This window comes from Bombus pyrosoma, linkage group LG1 (genome assembly GCF_014825855.1).
Source record: "Bombus pyrosoma isolate SC7728 linkage group LG1, ASM1482585v1, whole genome shotgun sequence".
NCBI classification, from domain to species: Eukaryota; Metazoa; Arthropoda; class Insecta; order Hymenoptera; family Apidae; genus Bombus; species Bombus pyrosoma.
The window spans coordinates 1,472,479-1,498,457 of NC_057770.1; the positions used below are offsets into that span (position 1 = coordinate 1,472,479).

Here is a 25,979-nt window from a genome sequence, read left to right on the forward strand (position 1 = left end):
CAAGATCTCATTCACGTGCCCAGGTGCTACTTGGGTGGGAGAAAGACATTGGGCACGATGATAATTTATAATGTTGCAAAAATTTCTCAGCGACTGACGACGTGTTAGTGTATCGTGCACGGCGTATTTTCCACATGTATGTGTGTATGTGTGGCTAGGTTGTGGAATTGCGTCGTTTTTATTATCGTCCCATCTGCTATAACGTGAAATATTTAAGATATTCGTATATTAATTCGATCAATGTAGCAATGCAATCACAATTTGTGATAAGAATATCGTAATACATAATCAGATGTGATTATACATTAATGTTGCCATCAATTATGCATCATTATGCATGGTTCCAAGTTTAGTTACATGAATTTTAATAGAACACCGAATGAAAGAATAAAATAATACGCGAAATATAGACATACAGATTTTATTACATTTTACGCAATGACCGCTAGCCTTCGTCAGTTGATTTCAGGAAAATGGTACGTAAATTAGAGTGTGCAAGTTGTATGTCGAACGCCGGGTGTCGGAGGCGTCCCGGGACGTCCTCTCTAGTGTAGGCTCTTGCGCCTGGCTGTATGTGTGAGAATCGTGGAGTGAATGTGTTGGTGTGTTTGTTTTGCCACTTTTTAAATATAGAGTTAGGTAGGATAGGTAGCATATTTTCTGGTGTGTCTGTTAAGTATAAGTAGGTAGGGCCATGGTCGGGTAGGCGCGTTTTCGAGTGACCAACCTGTTTCTGGAAATCTAATTTGAAGAGTGGACGGTGAAACTGGCGCGAGTGCAGAATGGCCTCGTCTTTGGTTTTGCCTATCTATTCTTCGAATTCCGCGGTCGCGGTCGCGTCTTAGTTCGCGGTAGGGTCGAAACGAACGTATTGCTCGAGCACGCACATGCGAACGAGCAACGATCGCTATGATCGTTGGTCGTCTATGTGCAATTGAGTAAGCTTCCGCGATTTACTTCTTTATTTCACCTTTGTAAGGTATTTTTTGTTTCGCGATTAGAAAGACTCGAGCTTAGATTTAAGTTTCAGCGGGCATTGCGCCCGAAGAAAGTAGAGGCTATGAGCCGAAGAGGCCCGGCAAACTGCCGTTCAAGAGGGCAACTATCAATGGCTCTCCATCCTCTGGGCCATCCAGAGCATGGAAAGTCATTCTCGTTACTACTTTGTCACTATGCTCGCTTTTAGTATCTGTAGTTGTATTTTTTTTGGGCCGATCTACGTGTCGACTCATCATCGTATCGAGCAAATCGCGGTATTTCTTATTAGCGTTGCGAGAGATTAATTTCGGTTTGAATTAGAGTTGCGAAAAGATGATGATGGCGTATTTGTTTTAGCGTCACGAACTATGATATCGTGAATGTATTTCGCAATTTTAATTTTCCTAGAGTTTTTTAGAGAATTTTACTTATTAGAATCTATTTTATTTTCTGTTATTTAAAATTAGATTTTACAAACATTAACTTTTAATTAATTTTGCAATTTTCGAATATTTGAAGTAGCTTTTTGTTCATACAATAGATAGTAATTTATATTTTAGTGTTGCGATGATACGATCGCGTTTTCTGTTTTTTTTTTTTTTCAAGTAGTGTTGCGTTTACAAGATGCTCAATATCTCTCCACTGGATGTGTGGAAGACTGTTTCCGCTCCTGGATCACTCGATACAGCTGACAAGGCTGTACAGAAGTGGTCGTGCATCAGCAACGTGCAATACGTTGCACCGAGACCTCTCGCAATTAGTGTTGCGTATTTGTTAGATACGAGTGCATAGATTAATTTTTATCAGTGTCGCGTACCAACTTTCGGGAATTGCCAGTCCTTTTTTCTCTTTTTTGTTTATTTGTAAATGATAAATTAATCGATATTGCTCAAAGAACGAAGCACTCTTCGCGTTTGATTTTCAGAATTTTCTGTTTCATAAATATTAAATTAACGTTGCGAGACAGAAAGAATACCCCACTCACGGATTTTTGCTCGGGTTTATATAGAGTGGAAGACGATTGAATTTTAGTGGCCCTTCTGGCTACTGCATTGTTTCGTTTTCAGCGTCCCTCATTCCTGCGTTTGTTACCGAAAATACTGCTAGAAAAACATATTCCTTTGTTAACTGTAACATTCCTATGATTACTAAAACACAGAACTCTGTTATTGGTATAATATAGCCACGTGTATGTCGTTGTAAGTATATAGTGAAGTATTGTAATGAAGTTTTTTTTTATTAACATTCTTTATCTTTGCTAAAACTAAAAAATAATCGAATGAAATTGATCCTAATCCTACAAATGAGTTTGTTTCAGACTTACAGGAGGTACCATAGCGTCTAAAATATGTATGCTAAAGGATCAAAAGAACGAGAGAAATATGAATTAAAGAAAATAGACAAAGGAAAGGTGCCAGGTATTAAATACTACGAAATAATGTTTGAGTTTTATCTATTGGGAAGTAATTATAATCATAGAATTTCACTAATCTTTCACACATTTGTTTCAGAGTCTTTTGTGACATCGATTCAAGAGGATTCGTACAATATCCCTTGACTTTTTCATTACCACATTTGCATTCTTACATAGGTAGGACTCAAAAGGAAATTCTTAGACGTTAGATAGGATCTACAAAACAAAACCTTTAGATCTTCTATAGGTAGGGCTTATAGAAATATCGTTTAATTTATACGTAACAGATCTTATATCTAATTTAAGCTACACCGATTTTAATTGTTTCGGAAACCTTTGCATATTATATAGATAGATATTATTAGATAGATAGGTATCGTGTTAGATGTTCAAAGTTTTCAAAGGTAGTTTGAAATCTTCAGAGGTAAAAACATATCTATGTAGGTAGAACTTACACAACTTTTACATTCTTATGGATAGGTAGGTTCAATTAGACTTACAATTCGGTACATGGTATACGTTTACGTTAAATTTTTACGGCTAGGTGGATTGTTCTTGAATTGAGTTAGATTTGTGATTAGGTAGTCTTGATTATTATAATATAGCATAGTGTAACGTACTATGTTTTATGTAATAGTTAATTTTGTGTGGGACACATTTTATCCTTTATCCTTCCTTTTCTTTTGTTTAACTCTCAGTTAATTTTCACTGCTATGGAAATAAAGTTGTCCGATTTGGTTGTAAAAGTTCATGAAATTAAGAAACAATTATGTATCAAAACAATATAGCTACATCTTTTCAAAAACGAACGAACTTTTTGTTCGTCACGATAAATTACTTCTGCGAAGGAAGGATTACGTATTTCTCCTTTCTCTCCCTCTCATCCTTCGTGTATTGCATCCAACTTTCGACAAAGTTTATTTCAAATGGTTCTTTCGTATTTAAAAAATAGAATTAATGGTCAATCTTCTGAACAGAATCGATCAACGTAACTGTCGCCTTGGATTGTCGTCTAATCGACTGTCGATACTACAGTTTAAAGTTTCCGTACAATGGTAATTCTATTTTCCTAGTTAATAATCGATGGTACTTTAAAAGTTACGAACCATAAAACGAGATCTTTGAAATGTTTTAACAACGGTGAATAAAGTGTAACTATTACAAAGTATTTTAACAATATTTATTTGAAAATTTAGCCATAATGAAACATTATTGAATGAAATTTATTACATAATAGTGAACTTATAATTATCTCGTCTTGTTAAAGATACCGTAACTATTCCACTTTTGATCTTGCAAAGAATTTAATTCGATCTTTCATATAATTGAACGAAGAACGTTTTCTCTTGTCTCTCAAATTGTTAAACACGAAACAAGCGTAGTATATTATCAGAAATAAGGGCAGGATAAGGATCGCTATCGTTCCGTAGTAATCTATCAACGATATATCATGACCGTAGTAACGCAAATGTTTCGATTTGGAAAATTTGATCACGTGCTCCACATTCCATATAGCTCGGTCCATTGGCTTTATCAATTCATCTTTTGCAATCTCCGACATCTCTTTGATATTGTTGTAGTATCTGCAAGCGTAATGTTAGTTTTATACATTTTTAACGACGATCGAAGATTCTGTTTTAGAATTTAAAAAGTATGTCGCCCGTGAATTTGAAAAAATCGTTCTATCAGTCACTCACGTTTTATTCTCTATAACTTCGGTCAGAGTCCGGACGACGGACTCTTCGGTGATGGTATCAATGTTCAACGTAAGCCCGATACCAGCATCCAGAATTTTACGCGCGTTGAAAAGTTGATCCCCGAAAAAGGGAATGGCAACTACCGGCACGGAATAGTACACCGCCTCTTGCAACGACTGCAATCCACCTTGCATCACGTAGACCATCAATTTCGGATGTGCTGTATATAGAAGCAATGTTAGTATCGCGGATTAGACCGAAGCAAAGTGGCTCCTTTGCAGATTATCCTCTCTCAAGCTTTAAGACTATACTCGAAGATAGACGAAAAGCAAATCGATATGTAAAAAATAAAGTAGTGCTTCGAACCTTCATTGGGATAATTGTATATTTTATCATTTCATTTTCCACATACTCGGTAAATATTTAGCAAGTTATTAAAGCTGTATGAGCTTGCTCTCGTATTTACCAGGCCAGCCAGGTATTCAGCAGCATTTCGATGGTGAAATAAGATTTAAAGATTACAAAATTTTTAATGTATCCGAATGTGAAAAAGTTACGTAAAAGTTAAGAAATTTACGTATTTGAAACATTCATACTTGGACAATTTAGAATATTTCAACGAAAATTAGAAACTTTAAAGATTCGAATATTTGGACATTCAAGTAGAAATTTGAGAACATCGTCCTTTCGTAATTTCTGTTAATAACTGCAAGCTTTAAGAAACAAAGAGGAGACCGCACGAGCGATATGAAGAGACAAAGCGAAAAGTGTATCGGTCTCTCGTTCTTCTTTTATTTTCATATTTTACTTAATTAACGGAGAAACGATCATTTTTGCACGGTGGTGAGAGCGTCAAATTTGCGAAACATAGCGAACGATCAGGAAGGTTGAAACGTATTACGTCCACAGGAAAGTTTCATTGAAATCATCCGACGTGTTGCATTTCGGAACTACGTGAACCGTAATAGGCAATTGAATTGAAATTCTCATTATTTGCATGACGCCCACCAGTTACATTTCGCATTTCCACCTTTAATACGCGTTCTACAGTGGGGAGAGATTTAGGAAAGGGGTGGTGAACGTAACCTGTCTGTCAATGTATACGAAAGTTCGCGCTTGCTTGCATTTGCATCGAGTCCGGACGTTACCGCGAACGATGCGGAGTTGTTTGTCAAAATTTCCCGAGAGAATTTTGCTGCCGTGTCATGAGTTATCTTTTCGTTTCGCAATGAATCCTGTAAATCGTCCTTTCCCTGGATTCAATGGAGTATCGTCGTTTATCTTTTCTCGATCGTGCCACTGGGTTTCCAAAATACATCGGCAATTAACTTTCGTAATAACAAAACCGTTCGATACTTCGGATGTACTTCTCTCTCACTCTCTTTCTCTTTTTCGAATTATTTAGCTGCTCTTTACGTATTTCTATCCGATTTGTACGCTGGTATTCTGACTTTTGTTTGAAAAATTTCGAACGTTTGAAACGAGTTGAGTTTTGGTATAGAAATAGAGAAAAGGTGTAAAAGGAAATTGTATCGCGCGCGAGTCGCATTTGACTGGTGATCATTTAAAAATGAGCGTGGACGAGGTCGTTATACAGCACTTGGTTACCCGAGAAAATTAACATCCCTTCCAAATGAAAGGACCTGCAAAGTCGTCAGCAACTTCATTAAGTATCTGCGCGAGCCTTTGCTCGCCGTTGAATCCTGTTTAACGAACAGACCGTCGTGACGAGTTTTGACGAGTTGTGTATGTAAATCAAACGGAAATACGATAATTAACGAACAAACACGTACTTACGAGCACCGTAGACAATTACGCAAAAAGTTTCTTATTTCCAAGGAGAGATGAAATAAAAAAAGAAAAAAAGAAGAAACAGTGGAGAGAGAAGAGAATAAAAAAGAAAAGAATCTCTAATGATCTTTAAAAAATGTCGTGTCTTGCGTCCGAGGGAATCAATGAATGCATTGTATAATACTTAACGAGCACAATTTACTCTATTCATCGGTTTATCAGGGAATAATTTAACCGAGGCATAAATTATCTGTTCGTTACGACGCGATTAATCACTTCGTTCCTTTTCCATCGCGTTAACGTTCTTAAGGCATTTTCATCGTCCGGATAACGATTCTTGTGTGCGCACGCAAGCGATGTCTAGAAGCTAAGCTATAAAACGGACATATCCCGAAGCGGTCAATCTAAGTCTCGGTCAAAGGAGCCGCGAGGAAGCGAAGGGTCAGCTTAGCCTTCGGTAGCCTTACCGAGAATCGCTTGCTGGGGTGCCCACTTCACAAATTTGATGTTGGCTGGATGAATGGCCATGTCTCCGGAGTGTTTCCATAGAACTCTTTGCTTGAGCGAGCTGAGCGCGTTACACAATGCGGTCAAAGGGCCGACTGGCAACTGATGAGTTTGCAGATTCGAGCCTAGGGAGAAATAGATCGCTCCGTGCTCCGCCTTGTCTAGGAATTCTTCAATGTCCTATCGTTAACAATACATCGAACGTTAACCTCGATTCTGCTGAAAGAATTTTAGTTAGAAATGTCAAGATATAGATACAACTTTGTTGTTTACAAATTTCTGGATTTCATTAAATAAGTACACAATTAATGTGTTCAATCGTGAAGAAAGAAACGACTTACTGCCAAAAGTTTACTTATCTCAAGAAAATGATGTAAATAATTTTACGTTTCAAGGTAACTGTAGAAAATAGTGTTAGTTACATCTTGGTTATGAAATCAGCATCAGAAAGGCATATGTTATAACTATAGATGTTTTAACTGTAGATCTGGAAATCTCTAGTCTATTTTTGGAGTACACGCCCTAATTTTTAACAAGTACGAGTTAATTTCTACGTACTAACACGACGATAGAAACAATTTTGCAACAATCGGAAGAGATAGCTGCAATAGAGAAATCGTATCTCTTGAAAAACAAAGGGAGGTTTCATATTGAAAAAATTTCGGGACAAGAGAATGATACACGCACCTCACGTGGAGTAGAAGGTATTGTTATATTAATTGCAGCGGACAGTAGGAGTATCTCTCGCGAAGCGAACATGCACGTGGATAGCGATCACGTTATGCATCTCAATGTTTCGCATTAATTCCACGTGATACGGATGCAACTGCGTTTCGGGGGATGGTGTATCTCGAAAAACGTGCTCTAACGTCCGAATGAACGTCGGTTTGTTGGATAATTCTCATGGACGTGTCGCGGTACACACGAGGTTTTAGGTGTGCGCCGGTGGTTGTTTGGAGAAGGCAGAAAGAATCGGCGAGAAACGACACTGGTATCTGGATTTTTCTTGTCGGGAGAAACGAACCAGGAGGCTGGAAAATATCTTTCGAGAAATATTTTCTTTCGCAGCTCGGTGTGAAAGGTAAAGGGTAGACCGGGAGACGGTAAATAGCAATGACCTTTACTTTCGCGTCGCAATGCCGAGCCGTGGGTAAACTTTCTCCTATACCGGTTACCTGAGAGACTGCTACGTATTTTCCCCCGGAGAAATCATTCTCCCTGCTCGCGGTATAGAATTCTACCCTTTGCTGCGGCAAAAGTACGCGAAATAACGTCCGTCGGGTCCCGCAAGGAATAATATCCGTAATCGTTGACTGAATTTAAGTTTCGCAATACCGCGACCTGTCGATGCATCGTGCGTCGACATCACCGAATGATTAAAGAATCGACAATAACTCCTTGGAACTTGGACGTTAGATCAGCTTATAGGGTTGGCGGTTGGCTTGACGGAGAAAGTGACGTGAAAGATCGACTTTGAATTTGTCGTGGAATCGTCGACGAATGATCGAACAATCGACGAATCAACAACGATTACTTCGTCGTTAGATCATCTTATAGATGAGATTTGTAGAGAAAACGACGTCACGTTAGGAATTTGTCAAGTAATATCCAGGATTTACCTACCAGTGAGCAATCGTACGGTTTTACGATTTAATGGGTTAGCTTAGGAATTCCGTCGATACCTTGGGCAAGGTTTCCCTTTTCTCCGTGATCTGGAGACTGTGAACCTCGATTACATTTGGCAGCAGCGGTTTCGGATATCCGAATACGTGATTGTTTCCCAATATCACTAGACTGAAGTTTCTGTCCATGTCCTCGATCGAAACGTCAGGCATCCACTTGTTAACGATCTCCTGAGCCCTCGGTAAATGCCAGTATTTATAGTACATTCTGGTCCACGTTGTATAGACGATGTTCCAGATACGCTCGTTCAGGCTCATTTTATTCGTGAATGGATATGCCATGTCGGGGTTCAACAGCGGGTCGTCTGGATTTCCTAAAAGTAAAAATAGATCATATATATAAAAAGAATCATAATATATATATGTAAGTGACGATCGAGAAAAAGAAACATTCGATTCTCTTTTACCGCGAAAAGAAACGACCAGGTAGCGTGTCTCTGACTCCTTAATTCTCATCTGATACGAAATCGGTACAGGTTAAAGCACTACTGAGCGATCTATTCTTTTCTACGAAAGCTGTCTCTCTGCTCCGATTGCTCGCACTTTCTACTTTATCGACAATTTACGTCAATTTCGGGTTCGCCTAACGACATTCTGACCAAGCGAGGCACGAAAACAGTAGAAAAAGACGTCGCGAGACGAGCGCGGCCAGACCGTCGGTCTCTACTACCGTAGTCTTTCTCCGCCTCATATTTTCGATAACGTTTATCGCATATAAATATACATATAGTACGCTTACCAACGGAGTCCATAACGTATGGTAGGTTTCCAACGCTCAGGAATCCGACTAGAACCGGTGAATTGTAATGCTTGACGAGGGCGTAGTAGCATTGGTACCACAACTGTTCTATAACAACCGCGTCGAAGCTCTTATTCCTCCTGAAAAAAAGAAGAATACCGCGCCGCGATTTCGAGATTAGCTTGAACCGATGAAGTTGCAACGCGATGGAATTACTGTAATTTCTTTGGTCGGTTGTCGTTCCTCCCCCACCCTCCCTCCCGCCCTCGGCATAAATGGCAATAGCAAGCAACGGCCGGTGTGATGCCGGTAATTTTCTACGGCTCACGGAAGAAAATTGCGCCGGTGCACTTTTTCTTCTCCTATTCCAGCTTTAACGAGTTTACGAAATGAACTTGTTTTTATTCCACCGGTCGTGCGCTAGTGCACTGTCTTAAATAGAATGAGAATATTCTGTATTACGAAATTAGGTGCTCGATGGCTGGGCTGAACAGTTGCTCCTCGCAAAGCTCGTTCGCCTCTCGCATGTTCTTCCGCAGAAGGGTGAACGCTCCCATGTGCCTGCAAGAAAAATCAATATTTTAACGGATTTAAGCACGTGAAATTGTTCATGTAACGCAAAGATGCGTGCGTACCTTAGCCCGGTGCAGTCTCTCTTCCGATAGGAAAACGACAGATCCACGTCTTCGTAGTTCTTGATCGCTTGCTGAAAGATCACATCGGCGCGTATCAATTCTGCCTATCGCGAATTTTGAATGTATTTGCAGCCTCTCTTATACCGCGATATTTTAGTTTAATCTCTGATTTCTGTAATTTTGTCTCTCTTTTATCTATTTTGTCTGTGCGGATTTTTATAATCGGTGGATTGCTTCTATTAATATTGTTTTTAGCGTTACGATTAGCGGATGATAAGCGAGGATTATTTATTTTAAGAGCGTAATAGATGAATTGGTAGGAGGCTTGTTACCAAATGTTAAGTTATCTTCGCTACGAGATTTCAGAAATTGCTTGAAACTGTAACTGTAACTGGTCTAATGAGATTCGGAAAGACCCGCTTGCGTTAATTTGTTTGTCACGTTCAATTGGTGGAACGGACAATATCGCGTGTCTGTCACGAGAATTTATGAGAATTATGACAGGCATATTCGTCGTTGATTTACATCGTATCATCGAATTCTTGATTTCTCTGGAGGAAAAAAAAAGGAAAAGGTGGATAGAAAAAAAAGGCGGAGAACGGCGAGCATCGGGTCACAAAGAGATGCGTTTAACAAGAAGAAACGTTAGTAAGGGTAAATTGAAGCCGAACGAAGTTTGCGTAACTTTGAACCGGAGTTTATGGAGAGGGTAAAGGAGAGGGACACGAAAACGGATCGGGGCCAGAGAAAAGTGGAAGTAGAGCGAGACAAGAAGGGAAAGAGAAGTAAAAATGAACTGCCGGGCGAACGTGGGAAGAAGGCACGAGAGGTACGCGTGGCCGAAGTGGAGCACAGAGTCAAACACCTATCCGAGATATCTTTTCGAACTTTTCCCTACGGTCTACGCGATATTATTGAATTATTAAACCATCGTTATAACCTTGTTAGAAGTGTTTTCGCGCCTTTTTACTAACTTTCCCAACGCTGATAAATGACGGAAGTTGTAACGTGATTGTATTGCGTATAAATTGCCATACTTTGCCGGTAATGGTTAAAACTGTTTCTAACTCGATAAAATTTCTCCGTTCTCCGATTCGGAAGAAAGAAAGTAGGAAAGAGGGAAGAGAATGGAAAAGGGGGGGGGCGGAAATCGATTAGATGGCGAGCAAATACGTGAAAGAGTCATCGGTGAATGATGGAAATATCATTGAAAGATGATTGAGAGTCAACGAGATGGAAACGCAGAGAAAAATGGAGAGAAAGAAAGAGGAGAAAAATCGCACTTACCTTTGACGGAATGGTTGATATCACGGTAACGTTGTGTCCACGAGCCGCCAAAGCTTTCATCAATGCTTGAAAGGGTTGCTGGTGACTGTAGCTCGCGCTGGGACAAATTCCGAGGATGTTGAATCCAATGGCGGGCGAGAATTGACGAAAGAGTAAAAGCACCAACAACATAGACAACATCTTGTACACCGTTGTACCAACGTATTTCGAGAATACACTCGAGCCACGAGAAATAGTCTTTCAATTTTTTAAACGAGAATCGAGGTTGCTGGTGTTACGCCTTTTGTAGAAATTTCTAAAGGGATCTAGCAGACTGGAGGGCGGGAGAAGAGGCTGGAGAACGATCTTCCCCGTGAAAAATTCACAACATGTTTCACGATCAGTTTGCTTGGGGCCACGATAAATAAGTGAACCGCTTGTACATCGGTCGCGTGTTTCTCGCACGGCTTGCCGGAGAAATAATGCAAAGCCGGCTTCAACTAGTGATAGATATTTTTATACATCGCATCGCGTGAAACATAAAAGCGTCATTCACAGGCTACGGAGCATTTCATGGAATCTATTACCTTATCTCTTTAGCGCGTGGTAAGAGGCAATTCTTTCAAGGTCATCGTATAATATATACGATACGTCTCCCCATATCCATATTACAGTAGTAACTGTTATAAATATTAAATAGTAGTATTCTTTCGTAAATAATTTGATAAGATAAGTGTATATTTGTCTATGCATCAAATTTTTAAGGATTCTTCCTCTCCTCGACGTAATAAATATACATTTCGGCCGGAAACTTTTAGCCAACCTGCATGACAGATGGAGAATTTGAATAGTTTCGTTCCTTCAATTCTTCGCGCGAATAGAATTCCTCGAAAAATAAACGATAAACAAAAAAGGTGATTGTCCCCGGAAAAAAAGAAAGGAAAGAAAGAGATCGTTCTCGCCGGATGGTTTCGAAATTTACGTGTAAATTATGAGTCGGTCGAGAAAGCAATAATAAGAAAAGGGAAAAAAACATGGAAGGGAAAAGGGTCGGGTAGAGACGAATCACCGAGAGTCGCGCCATTAGCTTCGATGTACGCTTCTGCCTCGCCGTCAAGAGAATGGCTCGGTTCAGCGTACGGAATGATGCGGTCGCTGGGGCCGAAGAAAAATTGGTCAACCATTTCTAAAGAAAAGTTTCAACCGAGAAAAATGTCATCTGTTTTCGCGAAAACTATGCTACTTTTTCGTGTTAGCCGATTTTGCCTGCGTAACAATATCGTGACCATATACATACGTAACGACGATCATGTGACATAGATTTCACGTCCCATAGACCAGTTACACCATGTAGCTTCGTTCTCGTAATTTTCCAAAAAAGAGAAAATAGAGATATAGAGAAAAATACGTAGATACATAGATAGATAAATAGATAGAGAAAGAAAGAGAAAGGGAGAGAGAGAGAGAGAGAGAGAGAGAGAAGAAACGAGAGAAAGGGAATAAAGAACGAAAGAACTGACTCATTGGTCCGTGATGCATATCGTTTAATCGTTAATTAAAAACTTACAACGTTACGTCATTACGCGTCGGGCAGATAAACGTTTCAGGACGAAAACAAAAGATTTTTGCATGGCTGGCGTAACGGCGAGCTTAAACGCGTCTCATTACTTAGAGTCGTAATAATACCTGGAATACGAGAAGAGCCTCGTTAATTCGAGATATTGTGCGCACCGTTGCACCGTAAAGGTGCATCGTTTGTGTTGCCTGAAAAAAGTCACGAGGACTCGTCCCTTTAATCGGTCCCCCCATTTACCAGCGGCCATTCCTCAGGAATAATCGTCCTTACCGTTAATTTTCACGACATTTGCAAGATCTTGCCTCGCAGAGTTCTCGTTTGCCGCAAAATACTTCTCCAAACGATCGTTACTTCCGGTTCGTTCTTCTGGAAGAGGTACGAGTTTAGGTGCTCCTGAATGTTGACAAGTTAGACATTCCGGAACGCGTAATAAGCAACGTTACGACTTTAAAGAGCCCCGGCCAGACGCCGCGGGAAAGCGGAAAATTCGAATCGCGTGTCAGAATCAGATGCGTCTGATAAGGGTTGAAAGCGGTTGCTGACGGTTAAGGGAGCTCGTCTTCAAACTCGGCGACAGTTCAGGAACGAACAGATCGACGACGAACAGGGACACGGAGTGTAATAAAGGGTTCCAACAAACTGTACGCGTCAAAATCCGTATTTCGACAAATTGTCGCCGCCTATCAAGATACTTTAAGGACACGTGGTAGGGCGATTTATCCGATCCAACTCTCACGTATTACTCTTGCGCAGTCACACTCGCGACAATGATCACGAGAACGATATATTTTTCGAAAAGCTAGATGCGATCGGTCAGAAGCGTAGATAACTGGTGATATTGTCGACGATAGCCGATATTAATACATTCGACGGCGTGACGATAAATGACATCGCGACATTCGAGAAGTTGGACACGAACGATCGATCAGTTTGAAACACTTGGAATGTCTGTCATACGTAGTTTAAATTACTCTGTGAATAATCCAACGTATCCTGGAATGGGATATATGAGGGGGGAGGGGGGGCGGGGATGAAAGAGGAATAGAGAGAAACGTTTAGGGAGGGAACACGATGGAACGAGGGTAAGATAACTCGTGTGCCCCCTCTTGTCAAGCCGCAACACGAGCCACGGTTTAATACAATGCCGTCGAGAACGGTGGTAGGGGGGAAATAGAGGCTTAACACGAAGGGAAAAGAGGGTCAGAAAGGAACGGGATTTGAGATGAAGAGAGAGAGAGAGAGAGAGAGAGAGAAAGGGAGAGAATTCAGCTCCGACAGCAAAATGCTGCGTGTGTCACTAAGTAAGCGTCTAGATTTGCTCGTCCTTCTCTACTCTAGAAAAGCCAGTAGACTGGCAGAGGATGTGTCAGCTTCAGCTGTGTATGTTTTGCGAGATCCCTCCTCAGTTTCTCTCTCGTCTCTTTTCGTTACGTTCTACGTTCTCCTGTATCCTCTATCACCCTCACCTTCTATCCACAAGGTGTCTACCGTGTCTTTGTCCCTTGTACTCAGTTTCTACCGTGCGATTGTACGGCACCCACTTGCGGATCTCTCCATAATCCTACTTGCTTTCTCTCTCTTGTCTCCTCTTCCTGGTCGTCTCTTCCAGACGGTATCCAGCAGAGCCAGAAGAGAAGGACAGAGGGAGAGAGTGTTTTTGCGAGAACGCTTATGTAACCGAAATTTAGGATATCCGCGGTTAACATCAGCGACCTCAACGAACCTCGAAGAAACGTTACCGGTGCGTTGGCTTGTCAGAAATTTTGTTACGCCTTTCTTGCGACGTTCTCTCGTACTTGTTACTCCCGTAAACCGATTGCGAAACATTAGTGTCGCGCGGATATCGTATTTTGTCGTAGTCCAAGGAATCGTCGATTTTGTTTGCTACTTCACGTATCAAGGGCTTATATAAATCTGACGAGTGGTTAAGGCGACGTGAAATAAGCTGCGTCAAAGTTTCTCGAGGTTTTCTAAATCTTTGGAGCGATCCACGTCGAAGAAGGATCCTCGACATCGGCTAGAGCCTCGTCGATATACGTCCATTAACTTCGGGAGGGCCTCGTCGAGCCGTGTAAACCGTCGTTTCGCTCATTAACAAGTGTGCTCGGTGGCGCGAATCATTCCATTCACCCTCCAGCACACAGGCCGTGGTACCGTGTATGTGCACGAAACTGTGGTTGCTGATGCAGGCATCGTTCGGTGTACGTCTATGCAACAGGAACTTAAGTACCCGTGATTAGAGTTCCCGTGGGAGCGTGGTAGGGGCTTCAGGCGTCCACAGGTATACGATTATATATGCCTAAGTACATATTTCCCACGCGTATGGTTTCTTTACGAACTGCTAGATGAGTTTACGGGGCGACTAATGAAATTATTTCTGGTCACCGAGCGCCATAATCGTGTCAGGAGAACTTTCCACGTTTCTGTGCCGCGACAAGGGCCATCCGGCTTGGATCGTTTTCGCATGGCTCTTTGCGCTTCTCCCGCAGCACCCAACCTACCCAAAGATAAATATTTGCGAGCCCTTCATTACGCTTTATGGAATATTTTTTCTCCATCTCCTTCCCTTTCTTCTTTTCTTTCTTCTTTCTCCCGTTTTCTCTCTCTCTCTCACACTCTCTCTCTCTCTCTATTTCGCTCTCCTTTTCGTTTACATCATCGTACGGTACCGTATAATCATCGCAATTTCCTCTCGGCCGCTTAGCAAATTTTGCCAGGTCCATTGCGAGGAAGCCACCCGCCCGTATTCTCCATCACGCTCTGCCGTTTTTTAAACTTTCCGTCCTCTTTTCCTTCGCTCGCGGCCCCCCCCCTCTCCTTCCTCGCGGATGATATTTATTTTTCGCCAAGTTTTGAGTATTCTTGAGAACGCGAGATTTCTTTGAGACATCTACCGTGATACCGCAGAGGTTAATTTTCTCGATGATGTTACGAATTTGCACTTCTAAGTTGTTTTTAAAACTACCACAAAGGAAGGCACAGGGAAAAAAGAGACAGCGAAGATTCCTCGGGAGATGCAACAACTTTCCGTGCTTGAGGATGGTTTATTAAGTACCGGAATCGCATAGACGTCGTGCTCGAACTTTGTTATCCGTGCCGTTTCCTTCCCCTCGTTCGCGTACCGATAGATTCGATTTCGTTCCCTTAAAGTGGCTACTTTAGCCTTTGCTTGTGCAGCCGTCTAATCAGAAAACGAAACAAATCTCAAAGGGATGCGCTTCGAGCGCAGCATAGAAAGTGCAAGCCGAACTTTCCGAGCGGTATCGAACTTCCATCGAGGAAACGTTCCGCGCACTTGATCCATTTACAGGATGAGCTCTCTTTGGCGTAGGTAGAAATAAGAAATGGATGGAACGCGCGGCTCCTTTCCCTCCATTTCCTTTTTCGTTTCACTCGCTGATCTTGTTCCTTCGTGTAGGCTACGTCTAAACTCGTGCAATGTGCTCGGAACGATTCTACGTCACGGAAATAAAGACTGTTCGAGCAAACGATAACGGCCATGGAGAAACAACAGAGGAAACCGCACTCTGTAATTCAAGGGGTGCACGCTCACTCGGATACCTCGATCGTTATTTTCATCGTTGCCAGTCGCTATAATGTTATTATTCTTAAGCGTCGTTAGAAAACATCGGGAACCATCGGAAAGGAATAATATTATTCCGATGCTTCTGTCTCCCTGTCCTTCGTTTCTTTCGTTCTTCTCCTTCTTTTCTGCTGTCGAGTGGTTTATTAAATCAAATTTAAAGGATTTGCCCGTTTGCATTATCTCCTTTTCTTGTCCTTTGGCTGAAAATTTTGATTTATATCGACACCTGAGGTTATCGACATCCGAGATGTTTGTTCAAGACGTATTTGAGAGGACGTATTTTTAAGAATTTCTTGATGCTTCGGTTTCTACGTACGGAGTCATCGGAATTTTATCGTTGACAAAATTGTTTGGTTTAATCGGGGTCTGCGTGATAAAATATTAAAGGGCGGAAAGAACGTCGCCACCACCAATCGATCAATTAATTTCACTTAAGAATGTCTCGTGTGTACCGTGGCTGTCTACTCTCGTCTCGTTATTCGCGAAATATCCCGCAAGACATATTACTCCCTTTTTTAATCTTTCTCTAGGCTCGATGCGTCCCGCTGTTTATCGCGTCGTATCTCTTCGGGTGCACGCATTGTGCTTCGCATTACAATATTGCGAACTGCTGTTGCGACCAGAGGAAAAAGAGAGACTCGGAAAAGCCGGAGAGAAAAAGGGAGCGTAGAATATAGAAAAAAAAAGGAGAAAGGTGGGTGAGGAAAGAGAGAAAAAGAAGGAGCGAGAAGAAACGAGGAAGAAAGAAGGAGGACGAAAGAAAGGGAGAACGACCGACACTGATACGGCCGGAGGAAGAAAGAGAGGAACAAGGGACAAACAGAACGAATACGTAGTTGCCGGTGAACGTGTAGGATGAGTAATGAAACGGTCAGAGACAGAGGTTCTCTAATCCCTGTGGATATAAGATGAAATCGTTCAGGGAGAGGATAACGGCCGGTAAACCGGGAAAACCAAAGAAAATTCGCGATCGTTACACCAGAAGCATCGCCATCGTTTTTAGATTAGCTCGAACCAAACGTCGAAGATATTCCCTCGTCACGCGAGATACAAAGGAAAGGTTCGAACGTGAACCCAGGTTTCGATACGAGAGATCGTCTGAATTGCCTTCTCGTCAGGATCGAACTAATAATTTCCTTCGATCGTACTTGAACGTTTCGTGGATTTATGTCTCGCGATAGAAGAAACGACTATGCTGAATATCGTAAAAAGAATATCTGTTCTCTCTTTCTTTAGCAACGCCTTAGTTGCCGTATTGAACATGGAGCTGTACAATTCTAGATACGCTACAAATGGACGATAAGCAGCAATCCGTAGATCTCGCTTCGAATGGGGGGAAGTTAGGAACGCGAAATTTTGTGGCGCGCTCGTTGAATCAACTTAATTAAACTCCTTAATCCATTTCTATAACGTCTTAATTCCGTTCCTCAACGAAACTCGCGAGTTCTTCCAGGGTCGGTGGAACTTCTTCAGACGTATATTCGCGTGTCAGTTTCCGCATTAGAATTCAACGGCGACGGATGGAAGCGCGGAGGATCGCGGAAACCACTCGCTCGGAAAATGAAATATCGTTTCGCGCGGAAACCAGATTAACCGACGATCGATCTTAGAATTACCGCGTTGCGGCGGGGATATTTAAAACGACGTACATCCGGCGTTGAATCCAGTCTTCCCAGTAAAATCATTTATTTGTCACCTATTTTCGATTCTTCGTTATTTAATTGTTGAATCGTTGCGAATTTATGCCGAACAGTAGGAATTATGCATCTTCTAATTATAAATAAATATTCGCATTATAAATATACGTCCGCTGTTTGTGTTTGTGATCGATTTAACGATCTATTTAAATCTGAAACGCGATTATCCGTAAAGAATCATTTATTCATCATCTATTTTAGATCGTTCGCTGTCTAATCGTTCAATTAATCCCCGATAATGTACGAATGATAAGGATTAATCTCCAAACGCGCTGTAAACGTGCAATTGTGGTGCCTGTGCATAATAGGCACGATCTACTTAAATGCTATCGAGAACTAGCGCGTATTATCGATCGGTTAAACCAAGTTTATCGTTCGATACACGCTACGTTTTATCGCGACAAGTTATTTAATTTTTCAATGTCATCGAACGATTTTATTCTTGTCGAATCGCTTGAAAGTAATACGAAATTATGCGAAATGTTTAGGTAATGTATATTGCGCAACTTTCAACAGCGTGACTGTGAATTCTGCGTTCCATCCTTCCACGTATTTCTCTCTCCATTTCTCTTTATCTCGTTTTGTTTATTTCGTCGCGGCGTATCTGTGCGCGCGTCTCAGTTTGTTAAAATCGTCGCTGCAATTCGACTCGATTCGATCGGACAAAAGTTAAGTAACTAGGTCAGCCACGGAAAAAGACAACGAATTAGTTATTGATGTTAATTAAGGAAGGACGATAGAATATCGCGAGGACGAATTAGCCGAGTAATTTACGTGTACGGTTATAGGGATTGTCGAGGGAAGTGTTGAAAATGGAGACAGAAATACAAATAGATAAATATGAAGAATAAAGTTTCCTAAAGTGGCACTTTTACGTTCTATGAATATCTGGTTGTCGCGCGGAAGCGGCATTTCGCCCGAAATTGACCAACCACTAGCATTTATTATTCTATTTATTGTAATGATTTAGGTGCATCGCGTCTGCATTAATATGATTGAAAGTCCTGTGTTTACGGGACGCTAGATTATGGTTGAATTGACTGCACGTTCACGCAGTCAATTCAGGTTAATGATTTCACTGTAACGCTCCGTCATGGACTCATCGTTCGCACATGCGGTGTAACGCGATCTAATTTTCGACCGTAATAGCCAGCCCGGATTCGAATTTGCATATTTCTCTACTTTCAGCCGTAATTCGGGATATGTTAAAAATTAACATACGTCACATAGAGAGCGTACATCGTCATAAAGAAAATAACGAATGGCTTATCGAACGTTTCTTTTCTTTTCATACTTGTTTCAAAGCTGAGAGCCCCAGGATCAAAACTAAAGAGCAGATGAAAGGATAAAGTTTTTCTTGTAAATAGTTAGCAGGCTCTCTCATCCGGTCTAATGAAAATGACCGCGTATTGCCACGGTGTCTAATACGTGTACACGTAAGTATTTACATTTCGACGTATAAAAATGTGACAAAGAGTAGTAGTCAAACCATGGGCGTAACGTGCTGGAAAACGCGACAGTTGTAACGCCATGAAATACCAACGTTTCGTAGATCTTTGTCCTCCAATAGAAATTATTCATCGTAGATTTATTATTTGTATTCTCTTGATTCGAACATGTTTCGTGATCGTAGAATCGGCGACGTTACGACGAAAATTAAATGGATTGGTGGTGATATAGAAAGTGTCGCAGCTTAGACAAACGTTCGTAACATTATCGAAGCCGTACACGGAGTGCGTTTCTATTCGACGAGCGGCCTATAAATCGCGTACGCGCGTTTCTATCGATCGGCATCGTAGAAACTCGTCAATCATGCCGCTAGTACATGAATTTATTCGGCTTACAAATTGTTACGACGTCGACCAGTAGCTCGGAATTCATAGAAAACTCGAAAGTTAATGCCGGTTATTTCCTCGGCTGGATATTAGATTCGCTTACTCGGCTCGGTTTGAAAACGCAGATTTACTCGGTGAATGAGGTTAGTATCGAGATATTTCACATGGCACGTTTGCGTGTCCCGGGTTATTGAATCTTAAATGAGAGAAAAATAAGAGGGCGCGTCACGAAGTAGTATCGCGATGTTCGCCCGATGATTGTTAGTGTTAGATTGTTAGGTATAACGACGACAACGTTTCATAATTTTGCCATTTCCTACGCCACTGTTTGCTCAGCGGACAAAAGTACATGGACTGCATCAAATGTATGAGCAAGATCGTCGTGAAAGAAACATTTCACGCTGATTACACTCTGTCTCCGAGCGCTGTCAGTCTGCCCTTCTGATCTGCAAAGAGTTGCTCTTTAGGAATATTAATCCGAGAGACGCCTCCTTCCATTGAACTTCGTAATTGATCCTGCTGTCGAAACGAGAGTGTGACCTTGGTTGTAGAGGATTTTTAAATTAAAAATTGAACATATTTGCTACATTTTAAGGTGATATAAGCCTGATGCAAATGGGACAGGTTTACAAGTATATGGTTTACAAGTATGATTGTTCGATGTGTTATAATGCAGGACATCTAACACCTAAGAAGTTGTGTACTTGTCATCATAGCGTGTTTAATTTTGAAAAATTCGTTTAGGAAAATAATTATAAAATGCACGATAGAATAATTGACAGCTGGTAAGTGAATAAAGATGAGCAGTAAGTTGAAATAGATCAGCAGGAAATTACTTATGGAAATGCACGTAGTGTGATGGATGGGAGGGAGGAAGAAACACATACGTACGTTACATTCACCTGACAATATATATATATATATAATTTCTTTCTTGGTGTCGTGCCGTCAAAGAAAAGAAAGAGAAAGAGAAAGAAGCAGGAAGAAATATACCGAAATAAAGAAAATACGGGGCTTCGCTCGAGCGTAGAGCTTCATTGATGTTGCATCTGTTAAGAGCTTTCACCGTTTCTTGAGAGGCAAAACTAAAGAGTTGGTCGGACGAGGAAAATAAGCTGCTGTCGTCGAGGATTTTCTTCATTTGCGGCCTACATTATCAAAAAGTCATATTCGTACCGCGTCTAGTTATCTTTCTTCGAAATCACATGGAATCTAAGATACCTCTCTCAATTTCCATATATGCATCTCATCACATATTTCTTATTCTTTATCGATCATCATACACTCGCTCAAATCATTCACTCTCTTTTTTATGATATACGATACTTTGGAAATATTCGGTTCTACGCGCTGTGCTCTATGGACGGTTTCAGCGATCACTGACTTCTTCCATCATTTTATCAGTATTCTGGATGTTGATAAAAACCATCGTTTCCTGGATTCTATGCACCGATTGTCAATTACTGATTATGAATCAATTTTTCGTCCGTGCATCTTAAACAGTTCACGACAGAAGTAATTAGATAAACTCAGAGACGCAAGATGCCGTTTTCCGATAGCGTGGCAAAGGCACGGTTAAGCGAGGTTTCCGTGTAGATCGGGCCACGAATTTTGATGGTCTGAAAAGTGTATGCAGGGTACCCGGCGGGCACGACACGAACCTGCACAAGATATTGCTACTCTGTGGCGGTTAGACTTTCTGCAGCTAGAGCATTCAGAGTCAAAGGCAATTGCTTGTTTATAGGCAGTATCCAATCTACATTGGGGGGAGGCCCAACGGGGATTGGATGGGCTGAATGGGGCGGATGGGCTGGTGGTGGTATAGGTTGCTACAGGTGCTTGAACAAACAAGATGTAAATTCGCTGTGCCACGGACCACGGAGGAAGCAAGTAATTAGATGCGTTGTTGCGGGGTCCACCTTTGAACTCCTGCTCGGTATTAAGGGCACTGTTTCCCCTGTTCCCGCGTTTCCGCCCTCATCATTCCCCTCTTTGGCGGACTGTGTTCCCTTCGCTCAAACGAGCGTAGCATACGCACCCAAGCCTTTATACTAGCTCCAGGTTCCGACGTTCGAGGTTACGTTTCCGCGCGCGCACGTCCACGTGCTCGATCGTGCGATAACAACACGTAAGGATACACAAATCTGAATTCCAGATGAGCCGATCTGGCGTTCTACGCGGCCACAGTGACCCGGCCACTGTGTGTAAAAGGATAACAGCCAGTTGATTAGTGTTTAATGAGAATCGCTGGATAAAAGTTGTAATAGGGTTATCGGAATTTATATTATATTATATTATATTATATTATATTATATTATATATATAAATGTATATTATACGGAAGTGATATACATTCAAGCGGAGGAAAGCATTCTCGATATATATTACTTGCCATGTATCTTTTTTTCTCCTCATAAATCTCCAGACAGGGATAAATGAACGTTGTAATTACAGAATGAGGTTGAAATTTATTAAACGTACGTATTAAGAGAGAAAACTAAATGTATATACTGTTCCAAATCCGCTCTTCACGACTGAGCTTTCTTTTTCTTATCCTAGTATCAACATCCAACAAAAATGTCAGCCTATCAGTCTATAGAACTTCTCTGTTTCCTTTTACTTGGATCATCTGCTACTTAAACACGAGTCGAACGATTCACAGCGACCACTCTGCAGTTGTTCCGAGCAGCGTATCACGCCTTGAAAAATCTTATTGCGAAGCTATTTTAACAAACACGGTGCTCGAAATTAGCAAGTTCGGTGACTTATAAACGGAAGGATGGTAGCGGCGGTTTATATATTTCAACGATAGCTTTATCGGATCGAAGTTGCAACGGAAGGTGATGGAAGCCGTGCTAACAAAAGGATTCCTTTGGTTCAACAAGACCGTCGTACCAACTGCCGTCCCTTTTTACCTTCCGCCCAAGTGTAAAATCTTTTCTTGACTCCTTATCGGTTGAACCCGGGAAAAGGAGAGAAAAAAGGCAAGGAGTAGGTGGAAGGGTCTGTAAACTCGGCGGAGTAGCAGCAAAGTCCCTGAGGTAGCCTCCACTTTCAGTATTTACTGCGTCCGAGGAAAAAGCAACGGTGCTACGGAAGATCGTGGCCGCTCCTTTAGGAGGCAGCCTTCCTTCACCTTCCTCCTCTATATTTTCCCACGTCCTCCTTTGTCGACGGCAAGGTGGGCCAACTCGGCAATTCGAGCTCTGTCTGTGTTCCTGAATTAAATACCCCATGAGGGACATATGTTTACGAGGCTTCCTCTCTTTCGGTGAGTTACTTCTAGATCAGTGCTGTTCACCACCAGGTTCCCCAGAGTTGTATCCCTATCTTTCCCGGAAGAATATAATTGTATCGACTGGTAACATGTTTGCGAAGTTCCTCGGCCGCTTATTAAACATGCAGTTAGAGCTCCGGTATAGAATCGACGAGCTTTCCGGGAAAATGTCTGTAGATCTATGGCGAGAATATGTCATATGTAAGTACCAAGGGTAATATCCAGTCAACTTTGATCCGTTCGTATAAAAAGAACAAAGTTGTTTAGATTAAAAAAGCCATTATAATCTTCAGTATAAACATAGTCGATATTAAAAAGCCAGAACTAAAGCTGTCCGACATAATTTTATTAATCCGGTGTTTTGTATTACGGAACCCATCTGGAACCGGAAGCTGCGCGATTCTGAATCGAAATACGAAGCCTAGTTTGTCTTTAATCTTCAGAAACGTTTAACAAATCCAAAAATTTCAAGTACAACAATTATCAGTACAATACAACGATATGACGCGATTATCGCGATACCGAATAAGAGATGGGTTGACTCACAAGATCGTAAAGTGTTTAAAATTCAGAATCCTAGCGTTCTTAGCTAGCTACCACTTTTTTAAACTTAGACACCATAAAAAGCAACACCAATTTGCCTGTGTCACAGTAGGCGAAGGTTGTTACGAATGTGACCCGCCCTATACTCCCAATTTCATCCTCCCTGCACTCCGTTGCACGCGTATCTCGTTCCACTGCATTGTTGCCTACGAGACGAACGAGTTTTGACTCGATTCTATTTAAATAATTGATAGCTTCGGGAGGAAGTTATCAACCACGTAAGGAAAGATAGACCATGGAGCTCCTATCACCATCCCTACTTACAATGGGTATGTAATGGCTGCCCTACGGGTGATTGCGTATTCTGAAGCGACAATTATGATCCTCACAAAGATGGCGATAATTGTTTCCGCGGAACAGGTAAATCACTCGCGATTCGTTGACAGATCTGAAACCCTAAGCTAGACATGAACTTACGACTAGAATTAATTTAAATTCAAACTTAAACTAGATCCATCGCTAGAAAATGACGGCGAAGAGAATCTGAAATGATACATTTTCCAATTAATACGCGCTTTCAATTTTCTGTATTGTATGTGGAATAATTTCAATCCAATTAATTTTAAACATATATTATGCTAAAGCTTTAACGAACGAATGAAACGTTTTCGATGAATAGAACGTCGGTATGTATTTTCTCCTTTTCATATAATTTTATTCCATTAATAAAATGAAGATTATAAAACAGAATAGAAGAATATTAATTTTCGAAGTTGTATGAAAGAGTGGCTATTTTAGCATAAACTTCGCTTTAATGTCCTTTATTAAGAGACGATGTGGTTCGACATTCCCGTGTTTCTTTATTCGAAACGTGTAAAAATGAAAATTGTGTCTAATAATGAAAAGAGCGCACGGATCAAATCCATCGAACGTTCGAATGAATTTAAATTAAATCGCAAGTGTAATTTTAAAATATCGCAGTCGCATTGCAGTCACCGTGGCCAGCGTATAATTCGCAAACTCTAATTTAAAAAAGTCGCGACCGGGTATAACGAACACTGTGAAATCGCGAGTGTACATTCTTGTCGGAACATGATTTTCGATTTTAATAAAAAGATCTGTCATCTGTAGAGAGTTATCGAAATTTATTAAAATTATTTAGTATCGATTTTTAATAACGCTTATATAGAGAGTCTATAAAAGTGATAATGTCATAGCGCGATTTTACGTCTTTGGATTGGTGGAGATCTGTTATTTTCTTTTTTGCATCATATTCTACTTATTACGAGGACCAAACTTGTCAATGTAACTATGAGTCGCAGTTTGACCGTTCTCTTGAAAAATCATATTAAAGTGTGTTAAAATGTTAACGAAGAAACAGGAAATCTTTATATATTTAGCACGTGAAGTAGCCAATTTTAATTACAGTGAAATATTTAACTTCGTGACTTCGATTTACTCGAAAATTGCTTGCTGTGTGAAAAAATATTTCAAATAAAACATTGAACATGGTGTCAAAGGGAAAACCGGGAACAATACCGATGGATTTCAATAGTGCGCGACACTATTTTGCTAGTTTTAAAATTCGTAATAGAAAATATATTTTCGTCCATAGATAAAAATTGAAGCTAGTCGATAGATCCTTGAAAGTAAAAGCATACGCCTGATGAAAAATATTTACGGTTTAAATTTAAATCGTGTAGGTATCAAAGCATTGGTAAATCTGTTTTCTATGATATGAATAATATCGTGCTCCCATCAAAGTAAAATGAAATTTGTCGGTAGATATGTGTGTATAGATACATAGTACTTTGGCCGTGGAAATTTACATCAAAATTCGGAATCAATCAAATTCGATCAGTCTACGCATTCGTATTTCGAATGTATCAAAATTTATTAGTCCAGAATGTTGCACGAATCCTCGTCATTGTTTCTCGCAGCTTTGTTAAAATCTTCAATGGTGGAGTTTGCGGAATTTGTTGGATATCTATGCGGTTGGCGAAAGTAAATGTATTTCGATGCAGTGCACGAATAAATAAAATTATCTCCATTATTTCCTTCTTCTTTTGCAACAACATACTGGTATTTGTGTTCTGTTCCATATACAATTATCGCAAAGTCTGTTTTGCAATTCTTGTTTAAAGCGGCAACATTAAAATAATTCAAAAAGTTTAAGCGTGAATGGTTTGAAATAGCTTTTATCAATCGGACCGTCTATTCGCTTTCTCTTTTATGCATTCTCACGCGTAAAATGTTACCGTGAAAAATAATTTCTCTCGTCCGTTCATGCCTGTGCATTACGTACATAATTAAACACGGAAGAGAAGATGAGGAAAAATCGTGCATCGGGAGATTCGAAAGAGGGAAAGGGCACGTTCCACAGGAGAAATTCCTTGAACATCGTAACGAAGACCCTTGAACATTCACGGAAGCCAGGAGGCGCCAGACAAACGAGCACGGCGAAAGAGCTTGCAAAATGCACGCAGTACGGAATATACCGAACTATATCAAACAGCACGACGGTTAATATTGGATTCTGTTAGAGCGGGAACGAACGCAAGGGTCGAACGTGTTTCTCGTTAAGTGAAGCAATTACCCAGACCTATCTGTTACTTACAACAGCGTCAGCAACCACCACAGCCTTTTAGTTTTGAAGACTGTCTCAGCTTTACGTCACAACCTGCACAGTTCGGCATTTTTCATCCTGTGTGAATTTTTTCCTCCTTTTTGCCCTTCCCATTCTACCTCTCTCCTTT

At 40.9% G+C, this 25,979-nt stretch overlaps 2 protein-coding genes across 2 annotated transcripts in view; one reads left to right on the forward strand and one right to left on the reverse strand.

The window, feature by feature from the left end:
* Window positions 1–2,502: 2,502 nt before the first annotated feature.
* Window positions 2,503–25,979, forward strand: part of LOC122570491 (lachesin-like) — a 269,681-nt gene continuing 246,204 nt past the window's right edge. Inside the window, exon 1 of the mRNA XM_043732905.1 lies at window positions 2,503–2,569. The gene's annotated coding sequence lies outside the window, so the exon portion shown is untranslated. The remainder of the gene's footprint in view (window positions 2,570–25,979) is intronic.
* On the reverse strand, window positions 2,510–11,173 carry LOC122570484 (UDP-glucosyltransferase 2-like). Its single transcript, XM_043732855.1, has 8 exons — window positions 10,731–11,173; window positions 9,444–9,514; window positions 9,271–9,369; window positions 8,809–8,948; window positions 8,070–8,383; window positions 6,348–6,567; window positions 4,090–4,309; window positions 2,510–3,975 (listed from the first exon to the last, which is right to left on the reverse strand). Exons 1-8 carry the CDS (start codon window positions 10,908–10,910, stop codon window positions 3,669–3,671), a joined length of 1,551 nt encoding a protein of 516 aa, XP_043588790.1. The 5' UTR covers window positions 10,911–11,173; the 3' UTR covers window positions 2,510–3,668.